The sequence below is a fragment of the Sphaerodactylus townsendi genome, linkage group LG02, assembly GCF_021028975.2.
Source record: "Sphaerodactylus townsendi isolate TG3544 linkage group LG02, MPM_Stown_v2.3, whole genome shotgun sequence".
Taxonomy (NCBI): Eukaryota; Metazoa; Chordata; class Lepidosauria; order Squamata; family Sphaerodactylidae; genus Sphaerodactylus; species Sphaerodactylus townsendi.
Genome location: NC_059426.1, coordinates 3,912,372 through 3,932,417, shown reverse-complemented (window position 1 = coordinate 3,932,417; position 20,046 = coordinate 3,912,372). Strand labels below are relative to the sequence as shown.

Sequence of the window (20,046 nt, the reverse complement as noted above, 5' to 3'; positions counted from 1 at the left end):
TATCTATCATCTTATCTATCTATCTATCTATCTATCTGTCTGTCTATCTATCTATTAGATTTTTATACCGCCCTATCCCCGAGGGGCTCCGATTCGCGGTGTACAACTAATAAACATAATATAACATAAAATGGCTGAAATCATACAAGAAGCGGCGATAAAACAGCAATAAGCTTCAAATCTCATAAATGCAATACCAAAATACTAGCATAAATATAAATGGCATCGAAAGCAGCTCCATATTCCGAGACATAACATTATGAGAGACATAACATATTAGAAGAAATTAAAGGAAATGAAATGTTACAGGCCACCTCCCTCCCATACACACAGAGAGCAGCTATGAGAACGACATACTCACAACACGTTTCATATCGATATTTATAGAACCAGTTTATCTGCAGAGATGGCTGGCTTGAAGTTCCCTTGACTATTGAATCCCTCTGCCGTATCAGGTACCATGCGAGCATCATGCCTGAACCCGCCATTTTCAAGGCGCTGCAGAGATCTGTGACAGCACTTGCTGCGACGGCGGCTTCGGAAACTGGGTAGCCACCACGGTGCAGGAAGAGAGCATTACCCAGAGGTATGGCGCTGACCGGTGAGTTTTATTAGCAGGAAGCGGGGGCCTAGAAGCCGAGCTTCAGTGAAGAAGGATGCACGTACGCTCCGATGCCAGAGAAGTCCGAGCCAGAATTATAATCTGGTGGCTTGGGGCGTATGGGATGCTCTTCTGGTTTGAATGAGAATCTCAGAGCAGTGCACATGTCATTGTCCCTCCCCCCACCCCACCCCACCCCACCCCCCACTCCAAAAAATCTAGTGAGATAAGTCAGGCTGACAGATAAAGATATTTCTTTACATGTTTATAATATAGGGGGTATTTGCAAAAAAAGGAGGGAGTCTGTATTCGAGGTCGCTTATTGTATTAGGACGAATTTCAATATCCCCCCCCCCCCTGATTTGGATTTCTGGTGGGTTTTCTGGGCTATTATTGGCCATTGGTTTGGTGCAGCAGTGGCGTCGAGGTTAAGAGCTGGTAATGATGCAATCTGGAGGAACCGGGTTTAATTCCCTGCTCTGCGCTACCAGAGCTGTGGAGGCTTATCTGGGGAATTCAGGTTAACAACGCACTTTCTACACCACGCCAGCTGGGTGACCTTAGATAGTCACGAAAACTGCTCGGAGCTCCTCTCAGCCCCCACCTACTGCCTCACCGGGTGTTTGTTGTGAGGGGGCCAGGGCAAGGAGATTGTAAGCCCCTTTGAGTCTCCTGCAGGAGAGAAAGGGGGGATATAAACCCAAACTCTTATTATTATTATTATTCCTAATGTTTCGCCTGCATCTGTGGCTGGCATCTAATCAGCAGGTGAAACGTTCGGAACAAGATCCACCAGACCACGGCCACACAACCTGGAAAACCCAGCAGAACCAGTTGAATCTGGCCGTGAAAGGCTTAACCGACCAGTACCCCCCCCCTTCCATTTCTTCAACTGCTTACCTCCATCGAATTTCCGCACTTCTTCGCCGGTGAAAGCGGTACCTAGGATTCATTATTCTGTTTGCTTCCACTGAAGCTTTCCCCATAAAATGCTTGCGCGTTTCAATGCCCGTTGGGCATTTGCCCAATATTAAACGTGGAAGGGAGCCTGGATTCTCGATCCCTTATACCAATACGGTGCCCCACTTCGGTACGAAAAAGAAGGTCCGCCTCACCTTTCGAACAAAATAAAGCTTATAATGGAAGAGGTGTTTTTTTGGATCTCACAGAAAAAATGGAAATTAAAAGGTGTTTTTTAGATTGACTGGTGAAAAGCTGATAATTAGGTTTTCTTCTGTTGGAAATGAAAGGCAAACTTGCATGATCTGTATGAGTTCTTGCGTAACTGACCGGCAGTGATGCGCTGAGGGAGTTCGGATCTGCTGTCGACTGGGAACTGGTTTTCTAATCCGCCAGTTACTGCAAGTAGGATATCAAAAACAATTAGAGTGTTGACTACGCAATTGGGAATATAAGTTTCAGTGGTTAAGATACTTTTTGTAATCTCTAGATCTCCTGAGTCCAGTGGAGAGGAAGAATCCATTTTATTGATAGCGGCGGAGGAGCGGTGATCTCCAAAGCGCCATGAATAACCCAGAGCATCACAATAACGCGTAGCCAACCTGGGCAGCCCAAAGCCGAGGATGAGTATGTGAACGAGCCTCTGTACCCCAACCCCTTTGCAAGCACCTTGGAGAACGCTTAAAATTACATGCAAGAAGAGCGGAGCTTCCCAGGAAGGCCTTCGACAACCCTGGCTATTGGAACCGCGAAAGCACATCCGAGGAAGCATACCACAGCGCCGGACTGCCTGCTGAGGAGATACAGCACCAAAATATTTTTTACAAGCAGAGGTGGAAGAATCCATTTTATTGTGGCAGAGGTCCTGAATACCTATAGGAGGTCTCCTTGAAGCCTGGCTTTATGCTGCTTGCTCTCACCTAGAACTTTCACTGGCTGGATTACCGAAATAGCCTTGTGTAACCCCAGAAGAGGTGAAGAAATAGAGAGCGATACCTGTACTCAACCGGCATACTCTCCTGCCAACCCCCCCCCCCCCAACCCTTGTAAGCCCTCTTTCCCCTCCCCTTCTCTTTCCCGTTTCCCCCTTTGGTTGATAATGGCTTAAGATGGAAGGATGTTTCTTGCGTCATTTTGTCCCAAGCATATGGGAAGGAAAGGGAGAAGCTGAGAAGGAAAAAGTTGGCACTTGGAGGGGCAGGAGGATAAATTCAGAGCCGGTGAGTCTGGCCGGAAGCAGGTGTGTCCTGGGCCCTGCTTGTCGGAGTTGAATCCACAGAACGCTGTCGATTCGAAAGCAGGGAAAGGCACGCGGCGAAGTGCGTTCCTGTCATCTATGGAGGCTACCGTGGGATTCCCTCCACATGGTAAAGTAGTTTCCTTGGGGTGGGGGGAGGGGGGGCACCCTTTATAGCACAGGTGAGGATGCTCAGCATCACCCACTGAGATCAAGATCAACCAACCATTTTTGCTCTGCCATTAATCAAAGCATCACGGGACAACACCACCCTGCTTCCTTCACGCATCACCCGAGGGTGTTGAAGGCCATGGCGATTTTATCGCTACGGAGTCACTCACGGATGCCAGGCTTGAGCCCCTGCCTGCCACCTGCTCGAACTTTAACGACTTCTCCCGGTACTTCTGTGGAGTGGCGTCCACCGCAGAGTTTTCTACGCGACAATCTGATAACAAGGCTTTTTTGCAGACAAAATGGCGTAATAATTTACGGATAAACACGCAGCAAAATTGCCAGAGAAATGGTCTGGATTTTTTAAGGGCAAGACGCCAACCCAGGGTTTATACATACAGAGTCCCTTGATCAGGTGGTACTTATGCTTGTTGAGTAGAAAAAGCAGAAATGTCCCTCTCAATTTCTTTTTTTGTTTATCATTTGACATTGGGGAAGCAAGAGATCGCACTGAAGACTTCGGCGGAGGGGGAAAAATTATAATCACTAATAAATCCCGCCTAAGGGTGTTTTTGAGGGTGACCTGCTGCTCACGCAGGTGAGATCAGTAGGGAGCTTTTAAATCAGAAAGAAGATAAAAATGCACAGGGGCCGTTCACTGGAAGATTAGTTTGCACTTAAGTTATGGTTTTTTTATTTTATTTTTTCTCCTCGCTTTGAACTATGTTGTGGAATCCGAATGAAGCAATATGAAGTGACCAGCAAAATAGAATAATGTAAAAGGAGTGATAATAGTAATAGTAATGACCATATTAAAAAGACTGACTGTGGAAATGCTCAAAACAAAGTGAAATCGGACCTTTGGGGCTGCATTGTAAAGACACAACACTTCAACTGCTCAAGGGAAGCGCGTTTGAATTTTCCTCACTGTAGAAAAGCAAGGCAACTCCCTGCCAGAGATAGCCAGGGGGAAAAAGGACCGGTGGGGGTTAATTGGACGACACCAACCCCAGACTCTTGCCAGATAGTTGTGGAGACTCCTCAAGCACAAAGAAGAAACACCAGGCAAGGTTTCAGAAATTTGGGGCATGGAGGGCTGTTACGTCCGCAGTCAAAGCTGTAAATAATTACTCAGTTCTCTCCCTGCGCCTGCCACGTCTGGTCACCTTTGGCTTTCGCAGGCTGAGCTTGGCTTCAGTTTGAAATTTCAAGGTGGGAATTACTTTCAACTAATGTTTAGTTTTAGCTGTCTAACCAGTTAGCGCAAGGACCAGGAAGCAAGGGGTGTGTTTTTTTTTTCAATTAAAGAAAATTAATCCACATGTTTTTCTATCTTAATGTATCTGAGATCTACCAATGATCAGGAAGGAAAAGTATTTCAATACTTTGTTATTATTAAAACCATCCCGGGAGAAGAGGGGCAAGGATGACGGGGCTGTGTGAGATCCACTGCTTGTGGCAGGGAAACCGTTCTGCAACTGAATGAAAACAAAGTCAAAGAGTCCATCAATAGCTAAGCTTCCGGTTTTCAACTAAGTTGCTGAACAATCCAAAGCCGAAAGGGATCTCATATAAGCAGCTGAACAGCCAGTCATTAGAGTAGTCTGTCGATTTCTGCAATATTCATCTTGGGATACCATTTAAAGGTCTTTCTTTCTCCTGCTTCTTTTCCGCCATAGGATTTAACACCAGGCAGTCTAGCCATGCAAAGGAAGGAAGGAAGGAAGCTAAAATCCTCCTAACTTTCCAGACTGGCCCTGGTTCTTTCTGATCCCATCAGCTTTCCAGCAGAGTGATCCCAAAGACATCACAGCGGTCACACCGCAGAGCACACCAGCCTCCTGTTTCCTCTAGGTGCCCCCTGAAGGCTTATTCACAAGGAGCATAGAGGCCAAAGCTTCTCCGATGTTATGGCTTCCCACAACGAGAATACTGCCTCTGAAAATGGAGGTTCTGTTAATTCGTATAGTTCAAGAACAAGTGGTTGGATTCCATTTTAACAACTGAAATCCAGTGGTGGGATTCGAATAATTTGACAGCTGGTTGTTCACTGGCGCATTTTGGCAACCGGATATGCAGGAGTGAGTGTGAACCCGGCTGAATCCCACCACTGGGATGGCGTAGCCGCACTGATTGGCTCATTCCTCTTGAATTGGTCTGATCCTCTTCTAAAGCCAACAATGCATCGTTACCTTACTTTATTTCAGATTTATACCCCACCCTACCTTGGCAGACTGAGCTCAGGGCGGCTAACAGCATTGTTATAGCACAATACACAACCACCCATAAAACCATCTAATAACAATGCACTGCAAGCGGGAAACCTTTCGTTTTGCAACCAGCCGCCTGGCACAATATTATAAAACTTCCCAAACTGAGAATATGGGGCCTTTCCCCACTTACCTTAAGCCAGCTACTTGCGCCAAAGTGCCGCGGGAGGTCTATTTTCCACAAGAGGGGCGGCGATAACGCAGCCGCCCTGACGCGGCTGTCAGCCATTACTCAGCACGCAGTGTCCCTGCCGCTCTTGCAAAGAAGCGCCTTTTGATGGGAGGACGCCCGAACACGCTCCAGGGGATGCTTTCGTGCTTTTCAATTAGCGTGCGGCGACGAAGCTGACGGCGAGAGAAAAAAAGTGAAAAAAGGCCCATGGGTACGGCTTGGAGAAAACCTCCCTCTCCAGTTCAACTTAGAGAGGCTCCAGGGGAACTCTCCCCTTCTCTCAACAATCTGAATGTCACTGTAATCGCAATGGCGGTAGAATTTCACAAGTTAATTATTGGCAGATAGATAGTTCGCTTTTGTCTTTCCTGAATCATCCACTGACTTGATGTAGTATTTATGGCAGAGGGAGGAAAAAGAAAGTTCTGAATCTGAAGTTGAAGTTGTCACATCATTATATCCCTTGACATGCAGCCTCATTTGTCCCCATGCCTTACCCAGATTGGAGAGATCCCTCACAGTCTGCAAGGTGGATTCGCCTAACCTGTATTATTTGGTATTACATTATCCACAAAGAATCGGCCACTTCACCTGCCACCCCCCTCTTCAAGATGAGTATATAAAGTGAATTAAATGAAGCAGCCCTTGGTTCTGATTTCACAGGCTTGTGGAACCCTGCCAAGGTGGATTTCTCTCCATTGCAATAACTTAGCCTCTTTATTTCTCCTCTTATATACCTGTTTTTTTAATGAATTTCCCCAGTCCAGAAAACGAATCCTTCTACCCACCTATAGTATACTCAGGAGACTTGGTGAAGGACTCAGGGGTAAGAAAGTTTTCTGGAAAGTCCCTAGGTCGTGGTGTAGCTAGCTCCAGATGTTATGGATACAATTCCATCGGCCCTGCCAGCATGGCAATTGGTGAACCATGCTGGCGCAGGAAAACTCAGATGGGAATTGCCAACCAGTTACAATTCCCATCAACATCTGGAGCATGGTCATAATTAGCCATGCTGGTATCTGATGCCAATTAAGTCTTCATCAATATCCACGCTTCTTCAAGTGTCTGTTAGCCCTCTCAGAAGGTTGGTGAGGACAGGATTACTGCCAGCATATGAAGCCATGCCGTCAGCCAGCCTTGGTCATTGCATTTTGCTGTATAATTGTGCTTAATTATTTGTTTCAAATGTCTTTGGTAACAGTTTCCACCAGTTTCCACCTTAAAGCAGATTTTTGAGTAACTGGCCCAAACTTTCCTCTCTAAGGCGACTTCTTTGGAAGTAGGCCACTTAGTTTTTTAGAATGATCATTACAGCTTTCGCTCTTCAGATCGATTGGCACCATTCCTAATCCTTCACCACTACCTTCGCGCTAAGAGTGCAATGTTAACGTTAGCCCAAATAAACTCAAAAATGCACACGTTGCACTCTGGGTGGTGTCCAATCTCTTATATATTGATCTTACATATAATTAAACGAACAAGCCACTTCTATTTGTATTGTTCACATTTCCTTATTTCTCTGACAAAGTTCTTAAAGATACAGCATAAGTCTTCCGACTCTTTTAACTAAACATAAATAATCACTTAGTCAATTCAGTTCTTTGTTCAGAAACAAAGCTTCCAGTTCCATATAGTCCATATTCCAATTCTGTAGGTTCTACATAAAAACGTCTGTGGCGCGTATAGAGCGTTTTTCGTGCATCTTCCTCAGTATGCCGAAAGTATGTTTCAATCAACTTCCAGCACAGTCTGGCTTTTGAGGCTTCTAATGGGTATATTGGCTCTCTGTTAAGAGTTGCCCGCTCCTATCTCTACCTTCCGTTTGTCTTTCCTGCCCTTTCCTGTATCTTTAAGAACTTTGTTAGAGAAATAAGGAAATGTAAAATACCAAAATAGGAGTGTTAAAGTTGTTTGAATTATGTGTGAGATCAATATATATAAAGATTTGGACACCTGCCAGAATTTGCAAGCGGTGTGTATTTTTGAGTACCATTCCTAACCTACCATACTTGCAATTCCATGATTGCGGCTTTATACATGTTCCAAGCATCCTGAAAGGATTCGATGCAGTTTGCTACGCCTTGTGGCTCCCTCTTGACTAATTATGCTTCTGATTCACATACATGCTGAATGTTATAGTCCTGTGATCCCCCCTCCTAATAATGCTTCACATCAGGAGCGGAGTACAGCTGAGGGCCAAGTCCCTTTCTTTGGCATCCCCCTCCCCCTCCCCCTCCCCCCCCCACCAACCTCCCTCCCTAGGTTTATTTAAGATCCTCTGTATCTGTGTCCTCTTTAACACCAAGCACTCCAGGGCCCCTTCCGGACACACGAGGCGACTCAGATTCGACTCGTGTCGGCGGAGTCGTACCTCAACTCGAGTCCTCCCATTCCTCTGCACAGCAGCTGACTCATGTCTCCGGAGCTGAGCTCAGAGGGCGGGACCACCTCCCTGCACTGTGTTCCAATTGGTTGCTGAGTCCCCCGTTCTGCGCATGCCCAAAGCTTTTCGCGCTGCCACGAGTCTCCCCTTCTGTGCATGGGCGAAATACTTAGCTGTGATTGGCTACATGGCAGAGTCGAGTGACGGAGATTCCGCACTCCGCCGGCTTCGGCTCGAGCACAACCCGAGTCCGCCAGTCGACTCAACTCCCCAGTAGAGTCGAGAAATTCAATGGCAAGAGGGAGGTGAGTCGAGTCAGACACGAGTCCGACGCTATGTCTGTGCGGAGGACTCGGGTCAGACTCAAGTCAGTCTAAGGTCGACTCTGACAATGCGGAAGGGCCCCAGTTCTCCTGTCTTGCTCTGGAAGTATCTTGCATGTGCATATCCTTTATTTGCCATGACTCTGGTTCCTTCTCCCAGCAATCCCGGTGTGCGCATTTCCCCCTGCGTTCCTTTGGTCCCTTTCCACGGCTGCCATTCCCTGGCATGACGAGTTGAAACCTGTTCCATCCAGATTACTCAGGTTTTTTTAACCCCGAATCCCAGACTGGATGTCCTCCAACTCCTGTTGGCTCGTTCCAAAACTTTTCTGCAACCTTTCTTGGCAGTCTGTGGTAATAACAGTCCATTCAAGTGGATCTAGTTTATTTTCTATGGGATCAGCTGGTCCCCAAACTCTTCCCAGGGCCTAGCAAGTCTTGTTTCTGGACCACAGTCTCATCTGTGCATTGAGATCCCCAAGTTCTGCATCCCATGATTCCTCTCCCCACAACCAATGTGAGTGCCACCAGCTATAACAAAAACAAATTGTTTTTGATGGTCTTCAGTGTTAAGGAAGAGTCCGTGCTGCCCAAGGAGGCTCTCCTGGTGTTTACATTCACAGAAGTCATGAAGGAAAAGTTGCGATCCCTCTTCCGCACTTGGAAAACAGAAGAGATCGCTGAACGGATAAATAGTTGAATCCCTCATCAGGGCCAACCTGTCCTCCAGATAGTCTTGCCTCCTGTGCCAACGTTTTGCTGTAGCCTGGCGTTGCTGCCAAGTGTGCTTTGACCTCTAGTCATCTCCTTGAATTAGCAGTTCCGGAGCTTGATGCTTTGGGAGTCCCTGAGCAGTCCGATGAGGGGGAGTGTGTGTGCCGACACGGCTGCAAGCTGTGGAGTGTGTGGGCCCCAGAGGGCTGAGCCGTGTCAGGGATCTCCCCAGCGTTTCTGGAGCCAATTAAACGGAACAAAAAGCCTTCTTTCAGGTGCGGAATTGCCTGCCACCTGCTCCATCACCAGCGCCTGATGAACTCCCGTGCAAACCAAATACAGCGAAGGGTAATAAGATTGTCACTTCCAATGGAAAATCAGTGTACAACCTGTAGATGTTTCCAATGGGAGATTTCAGTTCCCGTGCGCTTAACGGATGGCCAGCAAGCCCTCGAAGCACATTAGCATCCTGCGTCTAACTCAAAATGGAAGCCTGGTTTGGGGCACTGATCTCAACAGTTAAAAGTTAACCTGCTGCATGATTTTAAAAAGTACAATAAGGGCTCATTCCGCACATGCAGAATAATGCACTTTCAAACAGCTTTCAGTGCTCTTTGAAGCTGTGTGGAATGGCAAAATCCACTTGCAAACAGATGTGAAAGTGGTTTGAAAATGCATTATTTTGCGTGTGCGGAAGGGGCCAATGTGACAAAGTAGAACAGAACTTAAACCGATTTTGTTCCTTACAGCACTGCCCTGTATTCGAAAGCAGGAGTTAGCTAGGCATCGCGCCCTTTTTAATTTGGGTCGTGCGTTACGTAATCAAAAGGAAATCACCTTGACTGTGGAAGGGGGATCCAATAACAGACATGGAGCAGAAAGAGGAGGAGGAAGATCTGTTTAGTGACTCTGGCTGATTCTTTGGGCCAAATTCGGCTTGAGGTGGCCGTCCCGAGTCCTGCAGTGTATCTATAGCTGCCTTGGTGGCCTTTGGAAGGGCAGCAAGGCCGGATGAAAATGATGCGAACAAATAAAGTTAATGGACGCGCACCTGTGGCGGAGGACCTCTGCCATATTAAGCGAGCAAAAATATCTCTGCGTGTATAAAACTAGCATGTCAGGAAGGGAAAAGTGAGTTAGCTTCTCTCGGTGTACCAAGGATTTTTTTATAATGAGGAGCAGTTCTGCCACGCCAGCCTCCATCTCCAAACTGAAATGATAGGTCAGATCCCCGCTTCCCAACCAGGGAGAACCAAGCCTTCCACCCTGGAAAACAGCCTGGAAAACCCTCAACAGTCAGTTGATTCTGGCCATGAAAGCCTTCAGCAATAAACTGAGACTTGCCAAGGAGCAAACTTTGATGGAGGATGGATCTAAATAACGGCACCATCCCTCATATTGTCCCTCCCCAAAAAGCGAGGACATTTGCTTGTCAGATATTTTCTAGGCTCAAAGAAAACTCTGGCTTCCTCAAACCCAGAAGAGTGTTGTTGTTTTTTAAGTCTGCTTTCAAAAGCTGGAAGTGCCAGATAATGTTCTGCTTGAGATACTTAAAGAAAATATCTACACAGTTCTAAAATTCTTAATTTGCAATGGCGGATTTTGTGAACAGCAGTGGCGTATCTGCCTATGGACAAGGGCGTATCTGCCTATGGACAAGGGATACCCCTTGTCCCCGCATGACACTCTTCTGGTCACGTGGGGGGCGCAAAATCGGGCCCCCACGTGACCAGGAAGTCCTGCTGTCTCGTCGTTTTCGCGCGCCTCGACCCCGTCCAAGGCACGCAAAAATGATGAAACAGCAGGACTTCCTGCTGCCTCCAAGCCCCCTCAACCCCGCCCTGGACTCCTCCCTCCCTTCCTCCCCCCCTGCCAGCTGGGTCGAGGGCAGTGTGGGCGGAGCCGAGGTGGGCGGGGCAGGGGCAGAGCCTGGGGGCGTCCTGAAGACAATTTGTCTCTGGGTGCCATTTACCCCTGGTATGCCTCTGGTGAACAGCCAGTCCAATTTATGACTGAGGAGAGGGGCTCCCCCCTCCCCCCCCAGCTTGAGGTTCAGTTTAGTAATTTTCCTTGTGCCTTAACTCCATAGAGACATTCCAAGGGGCCCTTTTCATTTTGCCCATTTTTTGTTGCCGTGACTCCCAAATGTGTTTTTAAAATGCTGTTTTCCACCACTGCGGTATTTTGAATGCAATTTGTACATAAACTATGTACACGGGATATATTTATATGCTGTTGGGGCAAAGCTATTGCTTAAATGGTATGAAACAACTGCCACGGGGAAGCAAGACGGTCTGAAAATAAAGACAGGTTGGTCTGAATTGCAAAAGAAGAAAGCACAGGGAAAGAAATACAAAATACAACGCCGGGATGTTTGAATAGAACCAGGAAAAGTTTGAAATTTGATAATATCCCCAGTAACTAGGATTAAATATGTCCTTTGAATATGCTTCCTTTCAACTTTTCTGTGGACATACCTTCATTCGATTATAATTTCTTCCTGTGTTTTTTTGTTTCTGTCCAGTTTTCTGAGAACGGGAAAAGAAATTCTTTGGTTTCCATATTCCACTTTGTTTTCGCAATGCAGCCCCTCTCCTTGGTTCCCTAATACACTTCCTTCTGCTGCTGACATCGACTGTAGATTTAATATAAAGCCCATGCTAGTAACGGTGCTCATTTTCTGCCCTTCTGCGGGATCAGGAAATATGGAGCCTGCAGCGTAAGAGGGATAACACAGGCTGTGGTCATACATAACACTGATTCAGATTCCTGCGCTGCAAACTTTTGAACTGCACAAAAATCTCTGTGATATGCAAGTATTTGTGGCCAGAATAAAATAAATCTGAGTCCATTTGTCCCCATATGTTTAGGATATGACCTGCTAAGGAGAAACCTTATCCACACCACTAACTGATGCTAGCTTGGTATTATTTTATTTATTTAATGTATTATTTCCCCCAAAGCTTCCTAAGACCTATGTGTTCAGTGAAATGACAGAAGAGAGAACTCGCTTGTTAGAGGATTCCTGGTCACTTTACCAGAACTACAAATCCCAGTGATGGCTGGGAAGAGGAAAAGGGCGGCTTAGCTGCCAAAATAGCCCTGGCAAGGTGAGGCCAGCGATCCTACAGGGGTTTTCTCAGGCAAACCACATTAATTCAATGTTCATATGCCCAGTGCTGAGGGGAGATGTTGTCCACGATATTCAAGGTTTTGAGCCTTTTGAGAAGCTTGTGGCGACAGTGGGAAAGCGTAACCACTTTTGAATTGGCCCTTTTGAATTGTTTGAAGTGGTTTTATATTTGCTCAGCTGGAAGCATGACCAGAGATTGTAGCGAAAAGGTTGTAGCAAATTAGGGAGACATTTCCACCAGCCGAGTACTCTGGTCAGAGGCAGCCAAGTGTCCATGTCTTTGTCTGCCTTGTTTTTGGGAGTAACTCAAGCCCCGAGGACCCATATGCACTATCCAGTGTCCCTGGACAAATAGCTTCAATGTCTGTGACTGAGGGAATCTGGTAAGGTTGCCAGCCTCCAGGTGGGGCCTGGAGATCCCCTGGAATTACAACTGATTCCCAGGCAATAGGGATCGAAAATAGCTGCATTGGAGGGGACACCCTATATAGTTCAAAATGGTAGGCCCGAGAAACTTTGGCACTCCAGATGTTTATGGACTACACATCCCATCAGCCCCCGCCAGCATCGCCAATTTGCCATGCTGGCAGGGGCTGATGGGAATTGTAGTCCATAACATCTGGAGTGCCAAAGTTTCACCACCACTGCTATAGCTGAAGTCCCTCCCCTCATCCCCTTGTCCTCCCCGGGCTACCACCCCCAAAATCCCCAGGAGTTTCTGAATTCAGAATTTGCAACCCTGGATTCTGGACCTTTAGTTTGGATTGGTTTGCGCGGAACACAGGGCAAAGTTCCTGCCTGAACGGCCTCAGACGAAGGAATGAAGGGCCATATTCATTTTCTGCACCAACATTTCTGTAGAGAAAGCTGGAATCTACGTGACATTGGACGGGTCAATAATGTTCATGCCAGGTGGCTTTCTTTTCCCAAAATGCCAATGTTCGACAAGCATGCATGATGATAAGGAGGAAGTCACTGAGGAGGGTGTTTTGCGATGTCTAGCCAGGAACGGCTCTGTTGGCAGGAGGGGAGGCGTTAGAAAGGAGGCCGTGGAAGGGGGACGCAGCCGTGGAGGAGACACAGGTAAACCCACAATGCCAGAAAGCCAGGCTCACCACCAGAGGCGCGAGGAGGAGTCCTGAGTGACTGATGCTCAGCCATCTGTTGGGCACCGGCACTTAGGAGAGACTAGATACTTGCGTTTTAAAAGCAATCCTGAGAGTCTGGTGAATCCACGTCCCACCCCCACTGCCAGGTTTCACAGGCATGGATTTATGAGGCAGCTGAGACAAGCTTTGGCTGTAGTGGGTGATTGAAAGAGAAGTGTGGGCGGGGCTTCAGGGTGCAGGGCAGGGCAGGGCAGGGCAGGTGTGGCAAAATCAGGGAGAAATTAAGCACAGAAGGTGTTCGGCTGCTCTCACGGAAGAGCCGACCACGCAGAACAGGGTAAGCATTATCCAGGGAGACGGACTGCACCAGCTCAAATGCACCTTTGATAGAGACATAGAAAAGCACCTTTGAATGACGTTCCTGGAATGGAAGCACTGGTCGAAAGCGGCTGCCACACTCCCCGGGTGGCCGACCATTTGAAGCCCAGTGCATGGCCCGGAAGCACTCTGAAGACTCAGCCATCGCAGGGAGGGTATTAACCACCAGTAACAGCAAAGCGCTGTGAATGGTTATTTTATAAGTGTAGATAAACGTAATCCATTCTTTCAAAGTGAGGTACTCTGAAATATGTAGCATAAAATGGTACTGCTGTTAAATGGGTCGATAATTAAACTGAGCAGCTTTGTAAAGGACAGCTAACTTTGAATGCATAGTTCACGGAGGGCGACGGCTCCTGTTGGGCAGATGAAGAGGAAGGGGAGGACTTAAGGGTGGCCCACCTCTGCGTGGGGCCTGGAGATCTCCTGGAATTGTGACGGATTTCCAGCTGACAGAGGTTGGTTCCCCTGGAGGATAGAGCAGTGGCGTAGTGGCTAAGAGCAGAGGCTAAGAGCAGGTGCACTCTGACCTGGAGGAACCAGGTTTGATTCCCAGCTCTGCTGCTTGAGTTGTGGAGGCTTATCTGGGGAATTCAGATTAGCCTGTACACTCCCACACACGCCAGCTGGGTGACCTTGGGCTAGTCACAGCTTCTCGGAGCTCTCTCAGCCCCACCTACCTCACAGGGTGTTTGTTGTGAGGGGGGAAGGGCAAGGAGATTGTCAGCCCCTTTGAGTCTCCTGCAGGAGAGAAAGGGGGGGATATAAATCCAAACTCTTCTTCTTCTGGCATTAGGTGCTGCCGAGGTCCCTGCCCAAATCCTGCTCTCCCCAAGCTCCAGCAATTTCCAAAGCTGGAGCTGGCAACCCCAAGGATCTCACTCATTCTGTGCACCATGGACACAACCTGCACGTTCACAACGGCCTGTTTCTTTTTTTATCCCTTGGCTAACCACACCTAGTGATGAGGTTACAAGACTTAATTTAAAGTACTGTGCCCTTATATTGTCAAAGGCTTTCATGGCCAGAATCCACAGGCTGTTTTGGGGTTTCTGGGCTGTGTGGGGTTTTTTCCTGGTGGTTTTTGCTCTGGATGTTTCACCCGCATTTGCAGGCTAAATGTTAGGAGCAAAAAGCTACCAGACCACGGCCACACAGCCTGGAAAACCCACAATAGCCAATGGTGCCCTTCGTTGGGACTCAGGCTAAAGCCAAGTCTCTGCTGGGGGCCTTCATACCCTGGACCTGAATTCTCAGGGCTTTTTAAAATTAAACTATCTCAACTATAAAGCGATTGCGGTGGTCTTTAAAAAGACAGGCTGGTTGGAGAGTTGTGCAGACCACGTCTCTCGCCGCCAGTCCAGAGGTGGATGGCAGATTTTCATCATCTCCTGAGCATGACGACGTCATCCACATGTTCAGGCTCCTCTGCACTAGGTTTGCCAAAGGCTGGACAGAAAACGGGCCAAGAAATCCTGCAGTGTGTCAGAATCCCAAAAACTGAAACAAACTCATGAATGAGAACAGCAGTTTATTGAGTATTGAGGATCTTCTCTGGTCATGCCAGAACTGAGGTTTGCCCACGCAAAACCCAGTAGTTAAAGCAGACTGCACCCCCCGCCCCCATCCTGGGAAAGCGCGCCCAAAAGGAACTGTGGAAGAGATAACCATAGAGATGGCCAGGCACTGACCTTGAGCAGCACCTGGTACAGCACAACATCATACAGAAGACAGTCGAAAGTCAGTTAGAAATGCAATTAACCCATTCCTCCACCCCCAGCATACAGAAAGCAGCAACAGCAAAATCCTCCTAATAACAGGCCTCCTGACACAGTGCAGGTCATAGTTTTTACAGAACATGTTGCTATTTTGTTGAGTCTCCAGCCCACTTTTCCTGCTGAGCTTGTAATCTATGGACCTAGGCCAGAATGGTTCTTCATAGGATTGCACTGTTAATCTTTTAAGATCGTTCTTATTGAATATGGCCTCTGTGGAAAGTATTTCCCCTTTTAGAATAAACGTTTAATACATCGATCCAAAAATACCTTCCGAAGCCTTCCCAGCATGTTCTATAAACCAGTTCAGCGCAGACACAATTTTGTTCAATTACTCCTGTGAAACAGAATTCACTTAAATATAAATGAATGTGTTTGTTGCTTTGAGCTGTTTGTTAGCTCTGATTTTTTAAAAGATTTTGGGCCACACTCTTCACATGCAAAATTCAATTGTGGACAAGTTTCTAAAAGCAATTTGCTGTATTATCAGCATGGATTGTGTAAGATAAAAGTATATGTAAATTGTATACCCCCAATCTGAAGGCCTGCCCCGATATAAGAACATTTGGTTGAAAGCACTGCATCCTATGGACTCATTCTCTAGGGCACTGGTGGTGAACCTATGGCACTCCAGATGTTCATGGACTACAATTCCCATCAGCCCCTGCCAGCATGGCCAATTGGCCATGCACTGTTCAAGACATAACTGACTTTGGTTAATATTACTAGTTATTGGCCATGCTGGCAGGGGCTGATGGGAATTGTAGTCCATGAACATCTGGAGTGCCATAGGTTCACCACCACGGCTCTAGGGCAACGTGTTATAGGGCATCCTGCTTTGAGCCCTTTTTGTGTTTCAATCCTCATTAAAAATGCCAATCGCAACAAGTCCATCCTTTCGCAACCTGCCTCCCAGGACAAGGAGAGAGAGCTCCCCGTGATGAATTTTTGCATCCCCTCTTCATATGACGTGATGCATTCAGAGTTAGCTGCCTTTTTTTTTTGAAACAAAAAATTAAACACTACTGTATGTTACTTTGAAAATGTGAATAGTATTTTTATAGCTTGTTAAAGACACGGCTAGTTGCAAATGTAAATAAGGATAACGTAGCATTTATTTTCCTTTGTGGGCATCATTCTTTGGAACATAATTGTCTTAAGCTTGATTTGTATATAAGTAATGGGCTCGTGATTCCCCCACCCACCCCGCTTCCCCGCCTATTCCCCCCTCCCCCAATTTACTTCTCTCCCCATAGGGTTGACTGGAAGCATCATTTTGACATTTCTGTGCGATTCTGTGTTAGCACTATTGTGGCGTACTCAAAACCCCTGCACTAGCTTACACAGTAGGATATGACGAATTGTGTGTGGCGTGACGTTATTTTTAACCTTTAGTTCTTCCATCTTTCTGCTACAAAAAAATTATGCACTGTTCAAGACATAACTGACTTGGGTTAATATTACTAGTTATTGATATATTTTAGTATGATTTCCCTTTCCTTTTGTTTGCAGAAGCTGGGGGAGAAACCAGCGTCTCTCTTTTATACTGTTGTGCAATTTTTTTTTTCTGTATTCCCCCCCCCACCCTCGAGTTCCTTGTTGGGGGGTCCCTTGGGAGAGATCTTTCCCTGTTTGTTAAGACTACTGTAGATTATGGCCTGCTTTCGCCTCACCCGCCACGCGTCATCCCAGCTGAACAATTTGAAAACTGTTCTGCTTTTTTGTTACATGAATCTGTCAGAAATATATTTTTAATTTAATATAAATGAAATTCAATAAAATACAAAACAAACAGTTCCTGGTGTTTGTGTCTGTGTGGCTCTGGCGCCGCCTGTCTTGGCGAAGTGTGGGGTGGACGTCGCGTGGTTGGGTTTAGAGCTGCCAACTGCAAGTTTCGAAATTCCTGGAGGTTTGGGGGTGTTGGGTCTTGTGTGAAGAAGGATTTTCGTTGTCACATGGAAAACCCCCACACGCGTGCCACTTGCTGTGCTCTACCTACTTGGGCTTGTCTAGGGCCGTGGTGGCGAACCTTTGGCACTCCAGATGTTATGGACTACAATTCCCATCAGCCCCTGCCAGCATGGCCAATTGGCCATGCTGGCAGGGGCTGATGGGAATTGTAGTCCATAACATCTGGAGTGCCAAAGGTTTGCCACCACGGTCCTAGAACATAGGTGGTTCTGGCACTCAATGGCGAAATGCAGGGATAAATGAATGAAGATACACTCAAACAAACAAACAAGCAAACAGACAGACCCTCTAAGTCAGGGGTAGGGAACCTGCGGCTCTCCAGATGTTCAGGAACTACAATTCCCATCAGTCCCTGTCAGCATGGCCTGCTATGCTGGCAGGGGCTGATGGGAATTGTAGTTTCTGAACATCTGGAGAGCCGCAGGTTCCCTACCCCTGCTCTAAGTGATGAAGGTTCAGTGTGACATACTTACTCCCGACATAGGGGTGTAGGCAGGAGGAGGGCTGTGTCCAATTTCACTCTAATAAGAAAGAAAAATGGAATGACGGCTATAGTAAGAGGCCACATGCATTAAAACGACTCACATGAACTCTGTGAACTAATGAGGGAAAAGCATGCGCAGTTCAGCCAGGTGCATTCTGGGCCAGCCAAGCCCAGCCTTTTCCATCAGGCAAAACTCCTGGGAAAAGAGTTCAGAAGCCCCGCCCCGTGACCTCAAGGGCTGGGGGACTTGGCTGTGAAATGATTAAGGGGAGGCAGAGGAGACGAGGGAGGCGTCACTCGCACACAGAGGGAGGGGCATGCAGAAGACCAGATCTTTGCCTCAAGAATCAGTGAGATACACTTATGATGGCCCAATGGCTATACAAAGTGAGAAAGCGGATATTAATGTGCCCAGCCATAAGACCAATTGGCCATGCTGGCAGGTGCTGATGGGAATTGTAGTCCATAACATCTGGAGTGCCAAAGGTTCGTCACCACTGGTCTAGGGGATCAGCCTTCCTAGGAACAGGAAATGTCATTCGTATTGGAAGAGGTGCTTTTGGGACACTATGACACCCCCGATCACTCCTCTGGTGGCCACCTTGTGTTTTTAGGAAGCGGATGGGGCCAGGTCTGGATTTTGCCCAGGAAGGCTTTTGATTGAGTACTGGAGATTTGGTGGTCTGTACAGTTGTTTTTTTTTCAAACTTTGGCAGCAGCTGGCACCCCAGCACAACGATCTACACCAGGCGTGCCAAACATGTGGCCTGGGGGGCCAGATCTACCACTTTGAGAGGGCTTATCAGCCCCACAAGCCAGCTGAGGCAAACCCCCCCCCCCCATCCCACTCGTAATCCGGCCTGGCAAAGCCTGCTGCCTTTTTGTCACCGCGTCGTGCCGTGTCAGGATTCCAAATGTGCCCACGGGTTCAATAAGGTGGCTCCTTCTGCATGACACCAATTTACAGATCTTGGGTCCCGTTCGAGGTCTTCAGTCCTCTTAAATGAATGTCAACACTGTATTTGGAAGAGCCCTCTGGACCAGATGTTTTCCAGCTGATAACCTCTCCTTCCCCAAATGGTAGACTTACAGATGCAAAGATCAGCCATAAGCAGTAGTCACTATAATAGAAGTTTTGTTATTGTGTGGTCAAATATACTTAATTATTAGCAGAGTGGAGAATGCAATAATGAGGCAGAGACCAGTTGCTTTACTGGAAATAAAGTTTACTTATTACAGGGAAAGGGGAAACTTGGAAGAAAAACAACAATAACAGCTTTCTTTACTAGCTAGCACCAACAGCCAGCTTGCTGCTTAGACTATTGCTACATGGCTACTAAGCTTAGCTGGATAGAGGGGAACAGAACTGACTGACGCACGTGCAGAGTTGCAAACTTGCAAAGAAGATAGATCTAAAGCCTAATGCAGACCTGCATGTAGCTCCACCCAACCACATAGGCATCAATTTGATACCTGGTCACTGGACTTCTGACCTCACTAACCACCAGCATTGCAACAATTAACTCCTTCATTTACTGGATTGTGTGACTGGCACTTGCCAAATCCCATCAGTTTTTGGATGCCAGCCAAGTGCAGTGGTGAGAGTGCCGTGCTGGGACTGGGGAAGTAGAGGGTTGAATCTTTGCTCTGCTTGGGAATCCCTTCCGGTCACCCTCTTTCTTAGCCTAACCTGCCTCACAGGGTTGTTGTGAAGGTAAAATGGAGGAGAATTATGAAGTATGAGAATGTTTTGTGTGTGGGGGGGTTCCTGAGGAGAAAAGTGAGGGACATTTAATTAGCAATTTATTACATTGTTAAGGGAAAAAAATCCAATTCGAGCCCTTCGGGGGACAGTGAGGCCGACCTACAAATTTTAATAATAACTAATATATATATAATATGTATATATATGTAATAATAATAATAATAATTACATTCACACTATAATTATAATTATAATTATAATTATAATTATAATTATAAATTGATAGATATAATTATAATTATAATTATACTAATATAATTATAATTATAATTTACAATTATAGTATAATTATAGTATAATAATAATTGTTAAGAGGAAACTATATGGTTCAACTTCTGCTTTCGATTTTGCTTGCCCCATAGAATTACTCAGGAGGAGGTCCCTGGCTGCACACGCTGATCTTATACGCCTCACAGTTTTACAGGGAATATCATGGAAATTATATGATGACATTCAGAGTAAAAAAAAAACCTTGAGGAAAGGAGAGGCATTAATGTTCTTGCATACATTTTTTATCTGTGTAACTATTTATCTGGGGGAGGTGGCAATCAAATAAAACCAGAGATGCTATCCCTAAAGTCTGACGGATTCTTTGAGGGC

General features: G+C 46.6%; 1 protein-coding gene across 1 annotated transcript in view; it reads right to left on the bottom strand.

The window, feature by feature from the left end:
- LOC125425925 (receptor tyrosine-protein kinase erbB-4-like) overlaps positions 1-17,728 on the bottom strand; it is a 21,477-nt gene extending 3,749 nt beyond the window's left edge. Inside the window, exon 1 of the mRNA XM_048483726.1 lies at positions 17,671-17,728. Within this exon, the coding sequence (XP_048339683.1) occupies positions 17,671-17,679 (9 nt within the window). The 5' untranslated portion in view covers positions 17,680-17,728. The remainder of the gene's footprint in view (positions 1-17,670) is intronic.
- Positions 17,729-20,046: the final 2,318 nt, after the last annotated feature.